At 36.8% G+C, this 23,653-nt stretch overlaps 2 protein-coding genes across 4 annotated transcripts; one reads left to right on the forward strand and one right to left on the reverse strand.

The window, feature by feature from the left end:
* Positions 1–109: 109 nt before the first annotated feature.
* LOC110851427 (ras association domain-containing protein 8) lies at positions 110–14,666 on the forward strand. 3 transcript variants are annotated; one of them, XM_022099199.2, is made up of 9 exons: positions 111–667; positions 743–808; positions 11,071–11,261; positions 11,350–11,460; positions 11,870–12,799; positions 12,934–13,104; positions 13,226–13,323; positions 13,437–13,595; positions 13,677–14,666. In XM_022099199.2, the coding sequence occupies exons 3-9, from the start codon at positions 11,190–11,192 to the stop codon at positions 14,074–14,076; spliced, it is 1,941 nt and encodes a 646-aa protein (XP_021954891.1). In that variant the 5' UTR covers positions 111–667; positions 743–808; positions 11,071–11,189; the 3' UTR covers positions 14,077–14,666. The 3 variants fall into 3 exon arrangements, with proteins under 3 accessions (XP_035708458.1, XP_021954891.1, XP_021954892.1); XM_022099200.2 differs by lacking the exons at positions 111–667; positions 743–808 and adding an exon at positions 4,249–4,479; XM_035852565.1 differs by lacking the exon at positions 12,934–13,104 and having other exon boundaries at positions 110–808.
* A 2-nt stretch (positions 14,667–14,668) lies between these two features.
* On the reverse strand, positions 14,669–19,402 carry LOC110850775 (SCY1-like protein 2). The gene is made up of 14 exons (XM_022098334.2): positions 19,068–19,402; positions 18,752–18,969; positions 18,461–18,665; positions 17,687–17,834; positions 17,459–17,605; positions 17,159–17,374; positions 16,976–17,092; positions 16,758–16,900; positions 16,536–16,695; positions 16,210–16,446; positions 16,036–16,140; positions 15,864–15,891; positions 15,571–15,796; positions 14,669–15,479 (listed from the first exon to the last, which is right to left on the reverse strand). Exons 2-14 carry the CDS (start codon positions 18,915–18,917, stop codon positions 14,801–14,803), a joined length of 2,577 nt encoding a protein of 858 aa, XP_021954026.1. The 5' UTR covers positions 18,918–18,969; positions 19,068–19,402; the 3' UTR covers positions 14,669–14,800.
* Between the last annotated feature and the right edge of the window lie 4,251 nt (positions 19,403–23,653).

A 23,653-nucleotide genomic window follows, 5' to 3' on the forward strand; every position in this document is an offset into this window, starting at 1 on the left:
AGCAGAATAACAAAAGGTTCTTATTATTATTACTTGGTGGTTTTTTAGCAGTGTTTCTATAAGCGAGGAGTATTGTTGGTGAGATGATGATGGTGGTGGTGGCGAGTCTCTCTTCACTCCACCACAGACGGTGTTGCTCACAGCACACGGATCAAGGAAGCTCACAGCCAGGAACATTTGTTTGTCGCCCCTCTTTTACAGCAGCAACAGCATCACATAAATAAATAAATAATATCAACTAATTTAAATATTCTCAATCACAACAACAACAACATAATTAACTGATTACAAATTTGCATGGCCAGCTTCGGTGGAACTTGCATTGGTGACAGTAAATTTGAATAGGAGCCTCCTATTAGGGAGGACGAATAACCAAAATTTTGTGATTTTAACATAACAAAGGATTAACATTTAATACATCATTCATTCCATTTTTAAAGGGTGGATCCGAAATTGGGAAGAAGTAAAGTTAAAACTGTTTTAATTTAGTCGTTATTACTGGACAAAATTTCCTATATGAGAGATGTAAACGATTAAATAAACTTGTTTTAAGAAGGCGATTCCCTGGATTAGTGGAGAGAGGGGATTAAGTCGAAGATCGGTCATTAACCTGCCGTTAAGTAATTATGTTACTGTTGATAAGGCCTTATCATTGATTATCAAGCAGGTCGGTGAATATTGGTTAATGTTGTTTGTTGTTTTAAACGAGTGATGGTTAATAAAAGTGAATTGATCCTGGAAGTGTGAAGAGCAATTGGGCAGCGACGTACATTCATGTATGCACACAAGATATCACGGTTCGAATTAGGTAAGCATTTTTTGCATGGTTATGGTTTGTGTATAAATTTCATTTTGTCTAAGTTCCATTACCCTTTTGATTTACGGTTTGTCGGTGAGATCACTTGTTATCTAAGCCTTTAGAAATAAAATAATACGGATGTTATGACCTTTTTGGTCTGTCCTGTTGTGAGGTCAGAGATTTTGAATTATTGTTGTTCTACTACTGTGTCGTACAGTTGCTAAAAACTGTTAAGCTTAATTCCCATCGATATTATTTTTCCTGTCGTTCGTTATGCATGTGGTTAGAAGTAGGCATTTTCAATTTCTTCCAAAAATCTAGAAAACCCACATAATGTTTTCCTATCTAACAAACAGCGGTTTAATGAAGCGGTTACCGTTTAATACATCTTGTTCGTTCGTGGTGAAATTACGGACTGTTAAATTACCGGTCATCATCACATCTCAAAAATCGCAACAACCGATGGGAACTAGAAGATGAAGATGACCAATTATTTATCTCGGTATTCCGGTAACATATACTTTGCACACACACATCATCATCATCCCAATCCCAACCAAAGGGTAAAACAATGCGTCATTTCATTCATTCATACTTCTTCTTCTTGGCATGACTTATTTTTTATTGTGGCGAGAAATGAATATTAAATGATGAGAATGGATTTTAATTTTCTCAAGGAAAGTTTGCTCCATTCCATTGTCAGCTCAGATACGAGTGTTGGATTCTTAATGAGCCGTAATTAAATTAGCCTGATTTTGCCATCATCATTTTATAGAGAGACAAACAAATACAGGGACATTGTTATAGAGTTGAAAATTAAAATGGGAGCGTGGAAGATACTCGACCAGAGAATTAACAACTTCCACTCTGGCTTTCTCACAATTTTTCTCATTTGATTTGATTTCACAATAGGACTTTGTGTGGTGTGGTTGATAATACGTGAATATAAATTGTGGCTAATTTTATTATTAGTATATATGCATATGTATATTATTATAGGATAATTGTGCTGGGTGGGTAAAAAAATCTCAAGCTTGGAAAGTATCATGTACATAGATGGTCTTGATTTCGGTTCAGTTGGTACGATTCTCATATTTGTGGTAATAATTTATGTAGGCATTTTTGGTTGATTTGGCTGCTGTTGTGTACAAAAGATGTTTTGTTCTATAATCAAATAATTATTTTTTTCCGCTGGTGCGCTTTAAGAATGAGAAAAGAGATGATTTTCAAATTTCTGGGGAGATTTAGTTTAACTAACGTCACTTTTACACGGAGATTGAGCAAACAGATCTTTTTGAAATAGTATAAAGTTAGAAGTTGGAGCTAATGAAAAGCATTTGATCGTCACGATTGGAGTTGCTAAATTAACGGTATTCCGATCGCGTTCAGAAGAACTCACCAAGTCTTGGTATTATTACAGTTGTTTGTTTATCGCAATCACTCATCCAAGAAATATTTTATTATCAGTCATTATCAAGCCCTGAAATTTCCAGTGTCACATTTGATTATTTGACTTAACTGTTCATTTATCTTATTAGTTCCAAATTTGATCCGCTCTATATAAAATGGAAGGAGCAAGATGTTTTCTATACAATTTTTTGTCATTTCTGAAAAATTAAATTGTATCGAACTACGTAAAGAGATTTATCTTCAAGTAGAACTAGCTGACGTAGAACTTGCGCACTTGATTCTCTAAAAGGACAATTTTTGGCAATTTTTTTTCTAGCCTTAAAGTATGGCTATATACGGTGTGCGCCAATGTCGTCTCACGTCAAAGTTATCAATCACTGCATCCTGGAAGAATCAACTTTTTAATCATCGCTACATATATTATTCAACATGTTCAGTTGTTTATGATTCATATGTACATACATAGACTACCAATAATGATTATTATATTGCAACACATTTCTAAATAAGTTTCCTCAATGGTTTTCCTATGCACACGAAATATGTGTGTTCGCATGATTTGTTTCCATTTTATTGAACCATTGAACTAAACTAATCGGATTTTGTCATCCATAAAATGGTCTATAACCACACCCAGTCAGTGACACCCAGTATGGTACGCCAGGCATGAGACAGGTTTTTGAGATTTTTTGTGACAAAAGTGGTCATCGTTTTTTGCTCGTTGAACAATATGGATAGGTCTTCTTCAAAGCTTGCATGCAAATTATTTTGTTCAGCGATTATTAAATCTTCCCTTTAAAAGTGGATTTGTTACCGGTTTTCTCTTAAAAATTTATTACGAATAAAAATGCATGCGGGTTTGGTATGAATGGGCTGAATGGCGTTATTCGTTTTGAGTCGAACTGAGCGAAAGTGCATGTAAGTAGAGGTTAATATTTATTTCGGAAATTTCAATTTAGCAAAACGTTACTTTAAAGCCAAGTCCACACTGTTTTATTGTAAGGAATACGGTTAATCTGTGGTAATAGGAAGGAAACAATGTAAACAGCATTATCAACCTCTGCTATTGACAACTTTTATTATTTTGCTGTTGACAATAGTTCATAGTTCCCATGATGAAATGAAGATGAGGATATTACAAATATATATATCTATCTTGACTTTACGCTCATTCGTTCAATCACTATGTTATCTTCATTCATTTTCATTTCATGATGTGACATTTGATGCTCCCTCGCCGGAAGTTCCTGCGAGTGAAACTGATAGGAAATCCTTCTCGTGTGGGCTTAAACGTGGTGTAACATAACATGTGCAAACCATGTTTCCTCACTTTAATGAGAAGTATTCATTGCACCATATCATATCTCTCTCTCTCTACAACTATTTACTGAGCGGTTGAGAGAAAATGACGCATAGTGGTGGGTAAATTATCATCTGGCATTTGTCATGTATGTAGATTTTGTTAAAATTTTGTCGAGCAATGAGTTTGACCGGAAGCATTATGTTTTTTGTCAATGTTTGTTTTATCGGCTACACATATACATAGGATTTAATAGGATAGAATTATACATTTGAATGGAATTGACATGGCTATTATTGAGTGCAAGGTGAGATTTGGTCAACGGATTAACAACGGATAGAATTTTATATACCATTTTTTGCTGCGCATTATGTCGTATCCCATCCCTGTCACATTTATGACTTGTACCAGAGAAGAGATAGACAGCATTATTATTATTTTGTATTCAATCTCGCTATCTCCCCATTGATTCGTTTTTGATTGAATTGCTAGTCTTGGATGGCATGATCAGATAAGAGGGTACACAATTTCCATAAAAGTAGGCGTATTACAAGATTTAATTGAAATATGCATCTGAGCCTATTACTCGCACTTATTTTAGAAATTCATTATAAGACTCCGGCTTAAGTAATGTCGCAGCAGGTAATGTATTATACGAGGGTTGGAAAATTATCAGTGTTCTGGTCCAAGTAGTTGGTATCTTTGTCAAATGATGGAAAAAGGAAAAACACATTATTGGCAATCAGCTCCTCAGACAGGAAAGAATGCCTTGGTCAACTTTGAAAAGCTTAACATTTATTGGATTCCGTCACCACGGTCGTAAAGCTGCTTGACCACACATCAGTGATTCATCGTAGTGGGGATCGAATTGTGATTTGTTTACATTTATAGCAGCGGTATTATATTTATTGAGCAACAAGTTCATGACTACATACACATTTCTCGCGTCGCAGGATTGCTGAGCTGGCGAGTGAGTGATAAGTAATTTTTTATTGTCATCAACTAGCTGTGATCACGGTAATATAAGCTATAAAACGAAAGGGAAAGATATTACAGCAAATGGCGAGTAGTCGACTAAAACCAAAGACCGGATCGATTGATCATTTATTTTATTGAGAAACAGGACACCTGTTTTATTGGTTTTAACGACACAACAGTTTAAGGGTAATTCGGAGCTTGTGCATAAAATTTTATCTATCGTGTGGTCGTGGTTTCTTCATATTCTTATTTTTTTCTCTCTCTCTCTCTCCCTTGAGAAATCCTTTATCGATTCTTAATCGGAGAATACTGAACAATGGACTGTCGTCGTCGTCGCCATTCGCGTATTGTCCATTAGTCGATGATTTTATGCAGACTGACGGAATTAATTCATCATTTCATTTCATGTAACTCACTTGAGTTGGTGGTGAGAAAAATGGGTGGTGACACGCTCAGATAGTCCTGATTACATCTCTCTCTATTCAAGTCTAGAAGATAATTAGTCATGCACAAGAATTAAAATATTTGTGTGCTAATTTCAACTACATATTTTCAATGTAGAACGTTTCAAGTTTCACGCAGGCCTGCAAGTTTGTCACACATTCGATTGAATGAACAGTTGCAAAATCCAAGAAATGAGCGAAATGTCAAAGCTTCCTATGTCGCACTGAAAATGCAGGCGTTGTCATCTAACTAAAGTTGAAATTGAATTATTTCATGTTATCTGCTGGTTTGACCAGATCGGTTTCGTTTTACATTTGCGTTTAGCGACATTTTATTGATAAATTTACTGTTGTTTCTTCCCCTATCTTAAAATGTGCACTTAGTGGAAGTTTGCATAAGTGTAAAGTGTAATGATATTGGACGGCTGCCAGAACAAGAACCAGAAATTGAAATGATTTAAATTGATGAGCTATTTCACTGGCATGCACTGTAAAAGGACACAGATTATTCATCGAGTATTACATAATTTTAAGTGTCCAAATGTTGGACGTCATGACAGACTACTAGTTAAAGTTGATATCTTGAAGATATTATTAAATGCTATTTCGCTGTAATGCGACAAAAGAAGAATCAAGTTGGTTTTAGGTTGATGATAAAAGTAGAAAAAAAGGATCAAGAGGATTTACCCGTTGTTTGTGAGAACAATATTTCTTTTTGTTGCAATTCCTCCTCGTGTGTCATTGTCAAACGGAGTCGATTTTAAGCTTTACAATCTTGGCGATGCTATTGTCTCTCAAAAACTGTCCTTTAGTTTTGGTCGGTGTTGTATTATTGTCGGTAATATTGTAGCGAGCAAGGACTATTTTCTATTTCTATTTTAAGGACAAGACAAAACGTAACGAAAAACGAGCGAGATAATGCCGTTGACTTCGTCACTCTTGTGCGGTATCGTGGGATATGAAAAACAATTATTAAATACAAGATACGATTTTAAATAAACTTGTAGCCTTTGGAGTTAATAAGGTTTCAAATATGTTTAAAAAAATAATCAGAGTTCAAAGGAGAAAATATTAAATTACTTACGTTTTTATTAGCACTATCTCAATGAAAATGTGGCTTGCAGTTTCTGCTAATAGGCATGTAAGATTGCTCGATAATATTAGGAAACCATTCATATTAATAAAATAAAATAAGTGACGTTTCATTTGATGGGAATGATATTATTATTGTTATGTTCATATGATATTGACGATTTGGTTTTTTGTATAAGGAAGCAATTGTGCTTCTCCACGTTTACATTGCTTCATCATTTTCTCTAATGTAGGTTCTCACGCCTGTTAAAATTGGGAATATACTTTCGCTCGATTGATTCAAGTCGAACACGATATGCGCTGTTGTTGTCCTTATCTTTTGTGACAATGCGTTACGCAATTTTGGTTCTTTTTATGTGTTCATATTTTTAGAATAATAATATTTCAGCCTATTTTGAAAATCAATTCCGGTGTTTCTAATATATAGCCACGTTAAATTGGGTTGAGGAGTTGTCACTTGGTTTCCATTACTTTGTGTGGTTGGGTTTCCCAATTTAGAAACAATTTTGGCCAAGTTTAAATCTAATTTTCATCAGGGAAAGATGAGTGAACTAATCGTAAGATGACGGCTGGTAGAAGAAAGAGACACCAAAAAATAAAGGATACCTATTTTGAGACAGAACATCACTGGGTTTACAGCTCTGTAAGTCTTTTTTGTTAAAATCCTGGAAAAAAAGACAAAAGTAGTAGAAACGAGAAATGAATGTTAATTGTGTTAAAGTTGTGAACTAAAGTAATCGTATCACATCAGCTCAATTTAGATTTTAAGCTTCATGGACAAAGATTTGGTTTAGCAGGGAAATCTCTCAGTTGAGGATTTAAAAGTGTAATTGAATGAATTCTTTCTCCCCCCCCCAAAAAAAAAGAGGAAAATGAAGGAGTCTCACTCTTTCTTCTTCTGGTGGTGTTTCTCTTTGTGTGTGGCTGAAAAATCCAGTGAGTCTAAACATTTAACCCCTCTTGCTTTTTTGGTTTTCTTGATTGAACTGTTGCATAAATTAGAAACAAAGTGTTCTCAGTTCACGTTCACGTTTGTATTCATTCGTCTACTGGATCAGCTTTCAAAGCTTGTTCAAAATAAAATAGATTTCACTCCCCCCCGACATCCTAAAAAAGTGAGAAATGCTCACGCTGCTGCAGGAGCATTTTAAAGCGATTTATTTCTTCAGCATTTTAAAAATCCGTACAATATTCTTTTTGTGTCAAGTTTTTTTCAAGAAAGCAATAGAGGCATTTAAATCTACTGAACTGCTGCTTCTGGTTAATATTTACTTTTGTCAGTAGCAGTTACTTTCTGAATATGTGTACATTACGTCTACTAATATTTAGCAATGCCACGTTCTGGTGTAATTCTTGAGTGCAATAACGTAAATATCATAACGACTACTGTCGTGTGGACGTTTCCCTGGGGTGAAAAGTTTTGTGTGACATATGTTCAAGTGTTTTTATTCTATTTTTTATTACTTCTTCGTACGTACTATTCCCACTGTACAGTTTCATTGGTTTTCAAGTGTTCCATTTTGCGCTTTAAAACTTTTGTGTCATTTCCAAGTTTACATACTTAAGAATAAGGCTAAAAAATCATGTTGTTGTTTAGCTAACAAGGCAACGTCGTCCTTTGGATAAAGCTCAAAATAAAATGTCACTGTTGGTTTATTATTGTTGCTTTTATACACTGCTGAATTCCACATTGCTCATGCTTTTTAAGAGTTATTTCTTCACAACCGACTGCCTGCGAAGGAAAGGACAGGTGAATACTTGAGCAGAACTACTGTTGGTATTTTCGTAATATGATCAGATTTTATAGATATTACTTTTTCTTTGTTAAATAATGCGAAATTTTTATCGGTTAGTTAAAGTTGAAGGCACTCAAAAGCGCATAACCGTTGATTTTTGGCCATGTCACACAGTTTTCTCAAATTGGTTGGAAACAAGATGATGAAAGGCGTTCGAAATTTTTGCCTTTTGGTGAGTAACTTTGTTGTGAGAATCGTGAAAATGGTCGTTAAAAAGACCAAGTTGTTACAACAACTAGCAGTAAAAATTTGGTATTTCTTGTATCTACCTACATCATTCAATTCATATAATTCAACATTCCTTGCGCTCAAGATTAGTGTAAAAGTAACTACATAAATATGTATTGAATGTGAATGTAATTTTTATGATGCAATTCAAAGAACTAATCTTCACGGAGTACAGCTAATTATCGTGGGTTTGGTTTTTGAGGTCGTATTTTGAGACCTAGTTTGAAAATTTGTTAACTAGTAAAATTACACGTACACACATATTTATCTATTGTTGTCGATCATTCAGTTGATTCCAGTGACCTTCATTTCCACCAACAACTTATTCTACCTTATTTTACTATTATGTGCATATTCAATAGAATGAGTTGCATTCAACAATCCATTTATCGTCTGCAATTTGTGCACGGTATTGAAGGTAAAGGTAAAACGGCGACGCAGAATGAGAAAAAGCATTAATGGCTAATTGTTTAATCAGGTGCATTATATTTTCTGGCCAATGACATTCACGCGCATACATCTGTTGTAGTGTAGATCACGAAAAACATGTAATTATGCAATACGGACGGATATATGCATTTATGAGACAGAATTATTAACTACATGCCGAATAATTGATGCTCCACTCGAAAGCGTTTGATACTGTAGATTAGTGTAATGCTGAAGTAGCCCACAAGACGAAGAGGAAGATAATTGATATTCTGTCATATCCAATTTGTACCTTTGTGACATGTGCTTACCTTGAGTTATGCATGCACTTTCCACTTTATGCCTCTAGTGGCTCTTCTCCCCATAGTAAATAGGAGAGCTCGGGTTCACACTTGGAATTTAAAGAATGCAAACATCCTGCTATATACCAGAAAGTAATCAAGCTCTGAACAAATCCTTGATATTTTGCATGCATGCATGATATACCTGTAAAATCCTACCACTTGAGTTCGTGTGGTTGCATGAGATTTCGATTTGATATCTGTTTGTGATAGGTTTGTTGGATAGGGTTTTGACACGACTGTAAATATTATTACAGACACGAGTTGATTTCTGAGTGAGATATGCCCCAATTTTGTTTTGCGACAAATACACTGCATTGCACCCGAAAGAAAATTTGTGCATTTCATCCAGTAAGAATAATATTTTACGTGCAGCATGTCAGAAGTATGCAAAAAGTTACATCTGAGACCCACGGTCTTCATCTTCACGAGTGCGAATAAAAAAAAAGATTCTGTACCCTGTTGGCTGAGCAATATTTTGAAAAAAGCCAAGGCTGAAACGGTTACCATCAAATGCGAAGTGCAAAGTAAGTAGAAACACTAGAAACATCTTTTTGAGCCTTTTTTTTACGATGTGGCAGCTACTTGTAACGTAAAACTAGCCACATGCTCTGGTGTGAAGGTACAGATTCATAAAGACATTGAGAGGAAGATGAGTTAGTCGCAACTTTAGAAGAAAAAGAAGGAACAACATATGTGACTTTTGGCGAATTGACTTGTACATATGAATTGCTTTTATATTTCAAACTGAAACTTCATAACTCTGTTGCTACTACGAAGATGAGGAGGGTTATTGCTTTTAATTTTGTGCTGGGTTTAGTCAAGTGCAAGTGAATGTTTAGCCTGAAGCAGGTTTTTGACTCGTCGTTGGTCCTGCATGATTTTGGAGAGTAGTAAAAGAGTACAGTTACTTTGGCTTAAGGGGCCATTGTATACTTGAATTTTGGTTGACGGATTTTCCTTCTCTGTGCTGTTCAATCTATATAAAATAATATACTTTTTAAGTTTCCATTCATCCTGTGGGAAAAATAGGGCGGAATTGGGATACTAATTTTGTGAAACTAATTTTTTGGGGGGATCTTCTTGTATTGTTTTAATTTTATCTAGTTCAGTAGAGGGAATTTTCTTTTCAAACCTAATCAATTTAGCAGATTCGGTAAATTTACCTTTACAAAGTTAAGACTCGTCTAATCCTACATGGTTGACGGAAAATTTAGAAACAGGGCGAAACAATGTTATTTTTATAGGGGCGGTGAGATGCGAAAGCAAGAAAATAAATGCCACCTTAAGGATGGCATTACTTTGGCTTGGATAGCCGCCGTCGTTGTCGTTGGCAAATTTGATTCTCGAGAAACTTGTACGACATTTGTGTGCTGGTGTGTAGGTCCTTTTGTGTGAGCAATGATATTTGTAGATTGTACTGTTTGGACACATTGTGTGATGATGGTCGTCTTTCCTGTACTTGCGTATTGTTATTGTATTCTCTCTTTTCTCTTCCTCCTGCAAATTAAATAAAGCTATAGCCGACTTCATTTCGTTTCTTCCATTAACTTACATTCACATTTTACCACCGGTAAAATGAAGAGTTGTTCTTTTACATGCGAAATACCATGCATACGCTACAACTTTATTGACTCCTCTTTTACATTGTTGCTGCATGAATGAATTTGGATTTTCAAAATGCACATGAAATTCGTAGGGATTCCGCAAGGCAAACTCTGTTTTGATGTCATGATATGCAGACTAATTGACTAATGGAATTTATTAGTGCGACTAGACTATATATGTGGGATTAATCCAAATGTTAGCAACATAACCTTGGGTAATGTGACCGACTTTAAAAAAAACTTTGTTCTCGCTGTTCCCATTTCAACAGGTTTTTCTGGCTGATTAGCAATTTGCCAAATTTATTTTCCATTACCACTTTAGGCTGCTTCTAGTTGTCTAAAAATCACTGGCTCCGACGCCATTTAAAATGAACCAAACAAGTATTGTAATTTTGACGAATTTGAGCACGAGCCGCAGACTTTTGCATTTATATTTGGAGTTGAATTCCTTTGGATTTAGAGTAGCCAAACCAATAATCCAGCCATAATTACGAAGATTTATGTCGACATAGAAAAAAGGGCTTGGCATAATTAAATATGTGCCTATTTTCCCTATTGTACATATGTACATACATGCATAAGTTATGATTCACATTAATCATATTCATATTTAACCCATAAATCTATAAGTTAACTTTATATTACAGATTGTACGAGTTTCGAGTAATCCACAACCTCTAGACTGAGTACACACATTCTTGCCTCGCCAACTACATGATGATGGCGACAATCTCAATAATAACCGCCACCACTTGATCAGTTCGTAATGGAGCTAAAAGTTTGGGTTGAAGGGATTCAACGCATTGTTTGTGGGGTCAACGAAAAAACAACATGTCAAGTACGGAGTCAATTTACCAATTACAAGTATTCTTACTTTTACCAATTTGTAACACTTGTAATTGACAACTGGGATTTGTTTTTAATAGGACGTTGTGTTCGCCCTGGCACACGCAACCGGAAAGACTGGACGATTCACATTAATTGAGCGATGGCGTAACAGTGAGCGACTGCTGGCACCCAGTGAGCAACCTTTAAAGGTACGTCCTTCAAAACAAAATTAAGTATATTGTGCTGTGTGGTTTGGCAAATTACGTTCATGCTACAAACCGAACCGGAGCTAAACCATGTTTGAGTGACATGCTGGTCTTGGAAAAATGAGACACATGAGATGAATTTAGGTGTAACTACTGTAGGATTTTATGGGAATTTGAAGACTTGGTTAAGAGGAGTCTTCTATCTGCGTATGTACTACGGCTGACTAGACAATCTGTATTTCAACTCTATATCTGCGTAAAAAACATGTCCGTATGATATAGTTGTGTTCTTTGGCAAGACGAATTGAAGCTCTTTATGTGCCAATGCAAATATGTGAATGACGACATCCATTAAATATAACGATCCTTCATTAATGGTGACATTTATCTACCTTGTCTCTTTTCTTTCTAGGTGCTGTTGAACGGCGGTAGGGGCGAACATTCGAACGACATGCAATTTATCCTACAGTGGTCTCCACTGGAATCTGCCACCAACGCCTCAAATAGATCTGGTCAGGTGCCTCTGCAGAAAGTGCAAAGGGTCGTGGAGAGCAGTTGCAGTGATAACAGTTCATCCCATTCCCCATCGCCTCTCTCAAAACCTAACCACCAATTTACCACCACTGGATCTCCTAGTACCTTAATTGGACCAATTGGTGGAACTCTTCAACCAAATGGTCCCAAGAAAAATTCCGGATCGTCCTCCTCCTACACTTCCAACGACTCGAGATTGTGGAGTCCCTTTAGTCAAAATGGTCCCAATGGATCCTCTGCCACTATGCTGCCCAATACGGAAACTTTTAATGATATAAGATCCCAACCACCATCCGCTTCAGGAAGTGTAAGGGGTGGAGCACCGACTCAAAGATTACCACTTGACCACGTGTTTTATGGGAACAAACCGAGTGAGAAATCAAGTATAAGTAGTCCACCACCGTATAGAGAACCTCCAAGTCCCTCCTCGGCCCATAATAATCAAACCCCGCCATTGGCATCACCTCAAACTGTGAACATGGTGGGGATGAAAAGCTTACCTCCGTACAGAGAACCTCCTCCACCAAATCTCACTGGTCCCCCCAATTTTGCCGTCAAGAACATCAATAGCAACAGCAGCAAGTGCAACTCTCCATCCACGTCGTCCTTGGGGACGAATGCAGGGTACAATGACGGAAACAATAGTGGAATGATGTCTGCAAACAATGTGATGAACGGTGGTGGTGTCCACGGCTTTAGTATTCCCAGTCAGAATGATTTCGTCAAGTATGCATCCCCTAGTTCACAGCAACAAGACTCTCTTTCCTCTGGTGTCAGTTCAAATGATGTAGAAAGCTGGAAAAATAAGGTAAAGCACCACAGAAACGAAAGATTGTTGAATGTTGAATGTGATTAATCCAAGTGCATCACTGTATGTCATTTTTTCTAAATTGCTGCCTAGCATGTTATTAAAAATTGTGTCATTATCTTGGCTCTGTGCAGGATCACAGTTTGATGAATGGCGATAGCTCATCTAATCAAAATGGGTCGTCCAACCCTAAAGTCTCACCCCAGTCTTACTCCTCTAACACTAACTCTCATTACCGAGAATTAATACGAGTTGTAAATTCTCAACGAGAAAAACTGACATCCCAACAAGCCGAACTGACTCAAGTAATCAAATAATTACCTCTGTTGTATTTATATATGCTAAATGTTATTCATTTAAAGTAATTAATATGTAACTACCCTTTAATAAAATGTTTCTAACTTTTGACTGTAATGTGGTTTTCAGTACGACGCAGAGATAATGTTCTGGGAGGGGAAGTCCAAAGAGCAGCAGAAGCACATGGATCTTATAAACAAAGAAATCTCACGCTTGGAGGTCGTCAGGTTAGTTTATGCAATTTGAGATATTTGAAGTGCCTAAATACTCGAAATTTTTCATCAATCTTTGAATTCCATTGTATATCTGTTTTACTTTACTATTGTTTATATATTTTCAGTGCACAACATGAAAGTCAAGCCTTGTCCCTAGCTCATCTCGAGGAGGAGTGTGAATACACGCAGAGAGAGTCGGTAGCTTTAAAATCTGAAATCAACAATTTGCGTGCAGAGCTTGAGAAATGTGACGATGAAATTGATCAATGCAAACAACGCATTAGGTAAATAATAGTTATGCTACAGTCTCACCACCACATATCAACTTTTTTATTTTGATATTTAAACCATTTTTCCTCCTTTAGTGTTCTGATGGAAGAATTACACTTAACCCAACACCTTATGAACCAGCGACAGCAAGAATGGTTAGAGAAGGAGGCGGCTACTCTCGCAGAGATTGAAGGACTACGGAAGGACCTAGATGTGGCGAGAAGGGAAACTGACACGGCCAAGGATCTGTCCGTGAGCTTAGACAAAGAAGTGCAGTCTATCGAGACCAGTTTGGATGAGAAGAAGAAGCAGATGGAACGCCTGATTGCAGCCATGAAAGAAGCGAATCTTCAGAGCTTAAGTATCCAACCTCCAGAAGACCTTATAGATCTTGTGCACCACAGGTCTGGAAGCACACGACGAATGATCGGATCTCCACGACAGTTGGAAAATGCGGCACCCACGAGCAAAAATCCTCACGGGGTTTGGGTCTGAATACAGAAAGTCACTTAGTCATTGATGTTAGTTGATCAAGCCAATGCATCACTATTATATTATATTGTTATAGTATATCGTTATATTATATACCATATATTGCGCCACGTTTTCCTAATTATGATTGAATATTATCGTATATTGTATACACATTTTGTTCAGTTCGGCGTGTACACATAGACTATATCCCACATCAATCCAATGACTTGCAACATTATCGTATTCCGCTAAAAAAGTATGAATCTAATAATATATCCACTTGAAAAATAGGCATATTATATGTAATTCAGTCGTCTATTCACTACCGTATAATTCCCTAATTTTGGTATATCCAACAATTTTCCCAATGTCGTCCTAGTTTTTTTCTAAATTTGAAGCCTGAGTTTATATCGGTTAATTTTTTACACTATTATTACCACCGCCACCGTATTGCTAGCTTATATATATATATATATAAGATATATATATATTAATGTGTGTATACATATACGACTTCCCTTTGTGTTCCAGTTGTCATTTCAGTATTAGCTTTAACGATGATGGCTTATGACGTTACAAAAAATAATAAATTATGCGATTGTGACTCGTTAGAAAAGTGTTTGATAAATGCTTTATTTGGGATTAATTAAAATGAAAGTTACAATGCATTTGACATGATATGAAATTATTTAGTAAACGTATTGTGTTGTGAGTCTGTGATGTTAATTTTTTTTAAGTGTGACATTTAACTCAGTAAATCGTCAATATCCCTTTTTGACAATGACTTTACGTTAGGTTTGACGGGATTTAAAGAGCTTGAAGTTGGCTGCATGACCCCAAACGACGAGTTTCCACCTGGAATAGTTGGGAATGTTGAGGGAGTAGCGTGTCGTGTTTGTTGGGGAAAGCTCATATTTTGCATCGGTTGTTGTTGAGATGTTCCCGACGAAGGTGTCATCCCAGTCAATCCAATCGTAGGACTTCGATTCATGACTGGAACTGAACCATTGGCTCGGTTTGCGCCACTTAAACCCATGGGCATCGAAGCCGAAAATGGCATCATCATTGCTGGTTGAGTGGGAGTAGAAGGTGCGCCACCCATTTGACTTAAATTAGAACTGAGAAGGGAAGACATCAGATCGTTCCTGGAATTTGTAGTATTTCTTGCTGGCTGCATCCCCGACGAAGACCTTCGATCAGTATTCATGGTGTGTGTATTCATCGAGGAGGAGGAGGAGTTGGTGTTTGAAGAGGGAATTAGAGGCATCGTTGTAGATTGCGTCATTGAAGCTTTTTTAGGAGAAGAGCCAGTATCCCCAGTTGAATTAAAAGCTGGTGAGGCCATACTAAAGTCGTTAAATATGTCGTTGGACGAGTTTGCCACGTTATTATTGAATACGGGATGGCTACTCATCTCTGCTTTCCTGTAACAACATTTAATATGACATTGAAATACTTTTAAAATATCTTGGGTGTGGCTATGTAATCTTGAACTTCCAACTATTTGAAACTTACATTTGTTCTCGTTCTTTCGCAATGGCCCCTAATTCCTCCAACTTTGATTTGTGCTCGGTTTCTACTGTTTTGATCATATCATAAATAAAGTTCATAATAGTTGAGAATTGTTGGGTGGTCAATCCGTTTTCAATACTGAGAGGAAATATGAAGGGCAGTATTCTAGTGGCTATTATTTCTTTTGTCACTCCTAATTTCCGATGGTTCACAGCCAGTCTGTAGATTCCTACAATGGAAAACGCCCCAATTTTAGTAAGTAATATTCCGGAAAGATAATTAAAATGTGTCATTACCTATGATTCCCATTATTACAGCAGGATCCTGGTCATGAAATTATACAATAATACAATTATTAAGAAAGAAGATAAAAATCCTACTGGTGAAAGGTGTAAAAAGTGTTTAACTTTTGCTAATAAGCATTGTTTGTCTTCTAATAAATTATTGATTATTATCATAATTACTCACCCTGGATGGAATTTCGGTTAAAAATGGAAGAATGTAGTCGATTACCATCCATTTGTCCAAGTGGTCCAATATTTTTCCGAGACAGACTAAACAGTTTACACGCACCTAATAGCAGAAACATTGTTTAAATTGTAGGCTATAGTTTTTTTATAAAAGCAACTATTGATCACAAACCGATAAACTTGGAGTTGAAATCACTAATTTTTTAATTCTAGGAAGTAGCGAGTTTTTCATTGCCGGGTAATCAATTAGCCCAGCAAAACTTGGAATAATGGATAAGCACAGCTCTTGCACTTGGGGTGAATCTGACTCAAGAGAACCGTAAAGCAGTGGGAGAACGTCCGATTTCGTTATGTCTGGTGGCGTTTTTTGAAGTAGAACTTCCATGTATTTCATAAAAATAAATAGCACCTATAAAAGAAAATAAAAATATATCAACACATCAAATATTAATTTCGAAACCTGAAAATACTGAAATTTAAGTTTTTGTTTATAGATACCTGAACAGGTTCTCTGAGTTTCATCACATCTCTTAAGTATGGTAAAACATGATCCACAAATTCTTCATTTGTCGACCACTCTGCTATTTTTAGCACGTTTGGAAGGACAAACGGAACCATCGAAGGGTTAACAAACTCTTGTGATAGACAAGGAATAACTCTGTAAGAAAGTAAACAATTATAATTATTGAAATACACACATGCACATAAACACTTATGTACCTGAGCAGTCGGACTCTTTGGGGTAGGCCGGGCAATATTTCAGAGAGTCCTTTATAAAATTTACTCTTTTGCAAGTTATCCCATTGGAACAATGAATCCAAATATCTGAGGGTGTTAACTCCTTCATCATGAAAATATTCAAGCTAAAGTGAATAAATGAATACATTTTTTAAGTTCAAGAAATTTTTTTATGAAAGTAAATTGTCATTTATATGTACCTTTGCAAACTCATGAGAATCAGGCCTCTCCACAGAATTGAAATTCAACAGTCTTCGAACAAATATTTTTAACTCTGGAGGTATTTCAGTCAGTTTCGAATCAGGCAATTGATTGTACTGTAAGAAAAGATTAAATTTGTTTAAACAACAATACAATCTGTTTAATCGACAATTAAAAACTACCACAATAATGTTCTGTCGATGCCGGTTCCAGTCCCCTCTATTTGCAAACATTGGTTTTCCAGAGTTGAAAGATGTATATGTCAACATGCCAATAGAAAACATATCACTGGCTGGAGAGCACGACATTGACGTTGTGATTTCCGGTGCGAGGTAATCCAAACAAGGCTGTGTTAGAGGATGTGCATCGTTGTCGTAAGATTTCGAAGGCCAAGTAATCTGAGACGAGAAAAAGTATACAATGTATTGTACTTGACGGTGACGACAAGACTCAATCAGAGCGAGCATGAATACATTTATTACCTCTGCTCCAGATACTACCGCAGTTATACAAAACTCTAGGCCACATATTTTCCACGAATTTTGTTTTGTAATGATTACCGACTCGGGACAAAGGTTCCCGTGTAAAATTTTTGCATCATTATTTAGGAATGTGATACCTTCACAAATCTAAATGCACAATTTTATTTAATTTTAGTATTTAGTGGGTGCTTTTACCAGCCTATGATAAGTTCGAGGTTCTATCCTCACCTGTAAAAGTCCATATTTTATTTCAATTTCTTGTAATTTATATTTCCTAATCGACCCGTCCCCTACGTCATCAGGCATGTTGGTGTACTCCCCCAAGACATTGGACAAGCTGGCAAATACCGGTTCCGTCGCAAATGCCAAACTATCTCTATAAAATCAGTAGACTTGCAATTAATTACTAGTGTCTCTAACAAAATTCTTAACGGGGAGTGTGACGAGAAGGAGGAGAATTTGGGGCTGAGTTTTTTCCCAGTCTCAACCTTCTCTCTCGCTTTGCAAAATACATTGTTCGCCTATCTCGAAACTTCGCATCGACCTTGTGGGGGGGAGAGGGGGAAATCGGGCAAAAAGAGCTTATTAATTGATAAAGATAATTTTTTTGAATTTTTCTACGTTGGTCCCAAATTTTTTCGTCCACGGAGAGTACCTCTGCGTAGATCTTAAAGTTGCATAAGCTTCAATGTGTTTATTAAGATCTACGCAGAGGTACTCTCCGTGGACGAAAAAATTTGGGACCAACGTAGAAAAATTCAAAAAAATTATCTTTATCAATTAATAAGCTCTTTTTGCCCGATTTCCCCCTCTCCCCCCACAAGGTCGATGCGAAGTTTGGAGATAGCGAGCAATGTATTTTGCAAAGCGAGAGAGAAGGTTGAAACTAGGAAAAAACTCAAAAACCCGGAATTTTTTCTCCTCTGGTGAAGAGCAGCGATAAGAGGGTAGCACCTTCCTTACCACAACGGCTTAAATATAATTATGGTTGGTAGTTCTAACCTCGACTCTTCTAAAGGATGCTGAACCGTTAGAACCCGTGGATGTTTTAGTCTCGTCAGCTGGTTAACTCCTTTCTTCAATATATCAACCATGTTATCCCTGTCTTTTCGACTCCACTTGTCCAATTGCTTCTTCTCAAAGACAAATATGGCCGCTTCTTGTTTCGTACTTTTCTTGTAACCAGCATAAATCTTCCACAATAATCCTGGCACAAACGATATAAGACCATTCTATAGTTCACTTTCAAAATTGATTACAATTAAAAACATAAAACGCAGGATAGTTCAGTACCAGGCCCTCCACTAGCGATATGTTGCGTGACCTCGTACTCCCTCGTGACCGGATTTCCTGGGAGGACGACCGACAACTGGGAAACGGTGCTGGTCACAGTAGTCACCGTGTTCCTCAACTTGTTGATCACCGTGTCCATATTCACGTTCAAGTTCATCATGTTCATTTTGATTAACGGGTCACCAAAGACATGGACAGCTTATTAAAAACGTATTCTCCTAATTATAGAAAATACCTTTAATTAGAACCAAATAATCAATATTAACGAGAAAATCAATAACAGTCAGTTATTTAGACTTTCACTTGCTCAACCCACCTCCGCCCACACAGTTGATTTCTGTTCTGCCCAATAGTAAATTTACAAGTGATACTTCTTTTCCTCAAAAATCTTGTACACTTTAAAATTTCTTAACGTTCAAAATGGAATGATGATTTAAATATTATCACATAAACATCGGTACCGTAAAACCTTGGAAAATGTAAAGCTTTTGAGTAAGTTGACTTGAAACTATTATGATTTATCACAACTTATAATAATTTTAGATGATATTTGTTAACAATTAAGTAAATAGGAAAATATTAGCCAATTTTTAGTAACGATGATCGATCAGCGATGACCAAACCCGAGTGATGACAACATCTGCAAGAAAATTGTGAAAGTTTTGCCCACTCCGCTCGCACGCTCGATGCGTTCCTCCACTTTCACCCCACGCGTCTCAAGTTCACCGATTTTGAGATCATTTTTTCCCCGATTTTTCATTGACGTTGGTATAAAATCATTGTGCGTGTGACATCGACGAGAGCAGAGGCTGGGTCATCGAAGCCATAGGAAGCAGCCCACTTTTGCCCGAACCTTTCTGTAAAATATTCAATCATCGCCATGGGCTCGTTTTCCTGCGTTAAATCTTATCTCATTAGCCCATTTGTTATGACCTGTTTCCTGTCACTTGCTTGGGCAGCTTCTGGGCTCACATCGACGCCCATTAATCAATGACACTCTCTCTCACTCTCGAGAGGAGAGGATTGTCTTTAAGAAAACGACGACGTCTTCTTCTCACCATATTTCTATCCCTATTCACCCAGCAGCCGCACTGGAGGAGCCTGTTCATATGCTAATCTGATGAAGTGATCCTATTCAAACCCTCCTTCTCATGTGTAGGGAACAATAATATAAGAAAAATATGGAAAAAAGCTGAAAGACCTAGTAAATAGGTTTTCATCTTGAAGTTTAACTTGAAGGATTGAATAATGTGAATAATTTCGGAAATCATTATTGTAAACGGAAAAAAATAGTGGTGGTGTCAATATTAACGTCTCATCTCAGATTTAGCCACATTTAAAGGGGAAAGCACTTAATTTTATAGTACACTCAAATTAAGGGATGGATTTCGTCGAGATGAGTTTTCAGCTAAAATATGTTGGTAGTAAAACGATAAAATATTATGACGTGGACAGTTCATTATTTACAAACAAATCTCAGATTCCCAACAAGACTCGAGTGTCTTTTAATAATCCAGTATTATTATGCGTGGAAAAGTTGCAATGTTTTTAGTCACATTTTATACATCTACTGTATAAACAGCATCTACTGTATAAACAGCATATTCCAGTACGGGGTAAAACAGCGTTATGCAAGAGGGTGAAACTGTTTGTTAGCCTTACTATGAGACACGAAATTAAGATCGTTTTGAGCAAGAATATAGTTTTCCTTCCATCCGGAGAGACAACTTTACAACCCCTGAGATGGGATGTCATCCCATTTTGTCTCCCATCAACATCAAACAGCTTCAGCTTCCTTTCAAACTGCTTTTTACAGCTTCGCGAAAAAAAGTTTTTTGTCCAGATCTGAAATTTCATGACCCTAATTTTTCTCTTACAAAGTACAAAGTCATTGCCTGTGGACTCTCTCGCTCTCTCGGCGGATGTATGGTAATGTACCTACGTACATTTGTATATACATAGCGTCGGATAAGAATAATACAGGACAAAAGTGTTCTGATTTTGGGAAACAAGTCGTCGTCGACTCGTTCGTTGTTGGTTGTGCTGTTAGTGCTAAAAAAAACTACTCGTGTCTATTTCACTTTAAAACTGTTTGGTTGAATGCATTTTCTACTACTTCCTAAAAACTTTTGCCCTCTTGAACTTTTCTTGTTGTGAAAAACTTTTGGATGAGAACGATTGTCTAATTTTTTGGAAAATTGTCAGCTTGACCTTCTTGACTTGATCAGTTACGACTCGGTCGGAATATTTTTACGACTTTGAGACGAGTCATGATGACTTGGCGAACGAAATCTTGCTGATTCTCTTATTTTATTTTAGGCAATTTCAACGACCCTTCTTCAACCCTCACGATATAAGTCTTATACATTTCTATGTATTTGTGCGTATGTATCCATGTTAGTTTTTGTAAAGTGAAAGCAAGTGGAAAATCTTCTTTCAAAGGTCAATAAATTTATCACTTAGTATTACGTTTGAAGTGTGGAAATTCAAAATCACTTTGTGTTGCCATCCATCCATCCCCGTTCCGTTCCAGAGTTTGGTTTAAGGCATCTTCACTTTCCTCGTCTTTTTGATACCTCGTTGTATTAAATGTCCAACTTCTTCTTCTTCACCAGGGATGTTTTCACCCTCATAAAATTTCACGCCAAGCCTACGAATCGAATTTATTCGGTATGAGAGGTATTGGCATTCGGAAATGTTTTCTTTCCTTCGTGGTGATGTCGTAACAATAAATAAACTCTGGTTGCTATTCTGATCAATTCTGTCAATATGAGAAACATGCAGATTAATTGAAACAAGGGTAATCAACACCATTTCATGATACGGGATTAATGACATCCAAATATCATACCGATCCATTTTTCAGCTCAAAAAGATGACTATCCAAACTTGTACAATGTATAGACTACTAGGAAATGGGCAGCATCCGTTCTACGTATGTACCTACGTAGTCTTGGTCAGCCAAACGAGTTCCATTTGGTGTGGTAATGCAGCCTCAAATTAAATCAGAACATTCCTTTGAGTAAATAATTTGGAGAGGAGAAGGAGGAGAAGAATAATAACGTTAAGGAGTGGATTATCATTAGGAGAAGAAGAAGACGGTGAATCATTATGGACTCAGAATGGCTCTGAATCTCCTCAGTAACACATTTGGAGAAAGCCGAGCGAAACAGAATTCCACTCACGATTCAGAAAAAAGAAGAAATATTTGGAAAAGTATTTAATGAAAAATATCGTGGTGAGCATGAGCAGCACTCATAATTTGTGGATTCCTGCTTTAGTCTATTATTGACACAAAGAGACTTATTCTCTCCACAAAACTTACCACCCAACTAAGTCCTAAGACATGCGTTTGGTTCATTATTTACACGCTGGTGCTGGTCGGACTACACGACACGACATTTCGCACGAGTTCATACCGTCCGGCTCCTATATGTTGGACTAAATATGTGAGTTGGCAAGTATGTTCTACTTTCAATAATAATTAACACCTAGTTTCTGCACTATTTAAAAAAAAAAACACTAGTGAATAAGGTGCAAAACAAGGAAATATTTTGGATTCATGCTCCATCCTGTCGGAATGAGAAAGTATTTGTAAACATGTAATGAACAACATTTATTAGGCTGAATTATTGCATGGCATACTCACAGATTACTTGGTGAGCATATCCTCATCGTGCCGTAGATAGTAATAAAGATTCATTAAAAATTCTGATCGTGGTTTCTTAAATCAGATCGGTGTGGCAATTATGGGTGTTTATTTCTTTCTCTGCAACATACTTTCTTCAGTCTGGGATATATAATGGATAAAATAAATACGGCTCTGTCGGCTGGTATAAAATCCGGTATATGTAGGAACAGCGAAAAGAATTGGAAACTCATTTCAGCATTTTTCAAAAGAACTATTCACTTCTGGATGAGACGAAGTACACGCACGAACAACATAAACACAGTTTTTTCCCAATATGCGCAATACCTTATACGTACATACCTCGAGAGAAAGTACCTCCAGTTCGCCTCCAGTAGTGAAAACATTGCACTTCCCATGAACACTTTCTCCCCTTGCAAAGTAAAAGTCGGAACTCTGCCGACAGCGTGTATGTCTGAGTATGAGCATTCAAGGGAGCAAAAGAGACTTTGTGTCGGATAAGTTTTGGGGGATATATGTTGGCGTATGTGGTGGTGTGTTGGCCAAAGGAAATAAATGATGAAGGGCCTTGGAGTTAGCAGCATTTCCGTTTTTTATTTGCGAGTTGAATTTAGATCAGTTTTCCTCCTCCTTTCTCATTCCGGACGGGAAAGGCTCAGTCTTGGCAGTTGGTTGTGTTAGTTGAGCCATTATTTCAATTGTATTTTTGGATAGAGAGATACACACGGTATAGCATAATAATAAGTGCCGTGGTGGAAGTATGTGAGACAAAAAAAATACCGGAAAAGAAAACCACGTACGAAAAAACTGCATCAACATTAGTATATGTCATATTTTCTGAGAAAAAAATGTAGTGGTAAGGAAGAATACCGAGGATGAAATGTTGATTATCTGCAGAAAAATCTAGACATCATCATCTTATCGAGGGATCATAATCAGTAATTAGGCATTTATGCAGATATTGGTATCATCATACGAAAAATAATTTCTTAAAAATATACAAAACCACGAAAATGGTAGATAAGAATCAAGTATGAAAATTTTGCAACATTTCTTTGCTGACTTTGTCACTCGTCTGTCACATATGACACTTTCTCCCACTTATTCCACACAATCTAAAATCCCCTGAATCTCATGACACAACTGTCATGTAGTTCTATGCATAACACAACAAACTATGCAGACTAGCAGTTAGTTGTCCAACCGTTTCTTAACCAGCACAGAATAAGAGTTGTACATAAATTTAGGACGTA

Source organism: Folsomia candida, unplaced genomic scaffold (genome assembly GCF_002217175.1).
Source record: "Folsomia candida strain VU population unplaced genomic scaffold, ASM221717v1 Fcan01_Sc006, whole genome shotgun sequence".
Taxonomy (NCBI): Eukaryota; Metazoa; Arthropoda; class Collembola; order Entomobryomorpha; family Isotomidae; genus Folsomia; species Folsomia candida.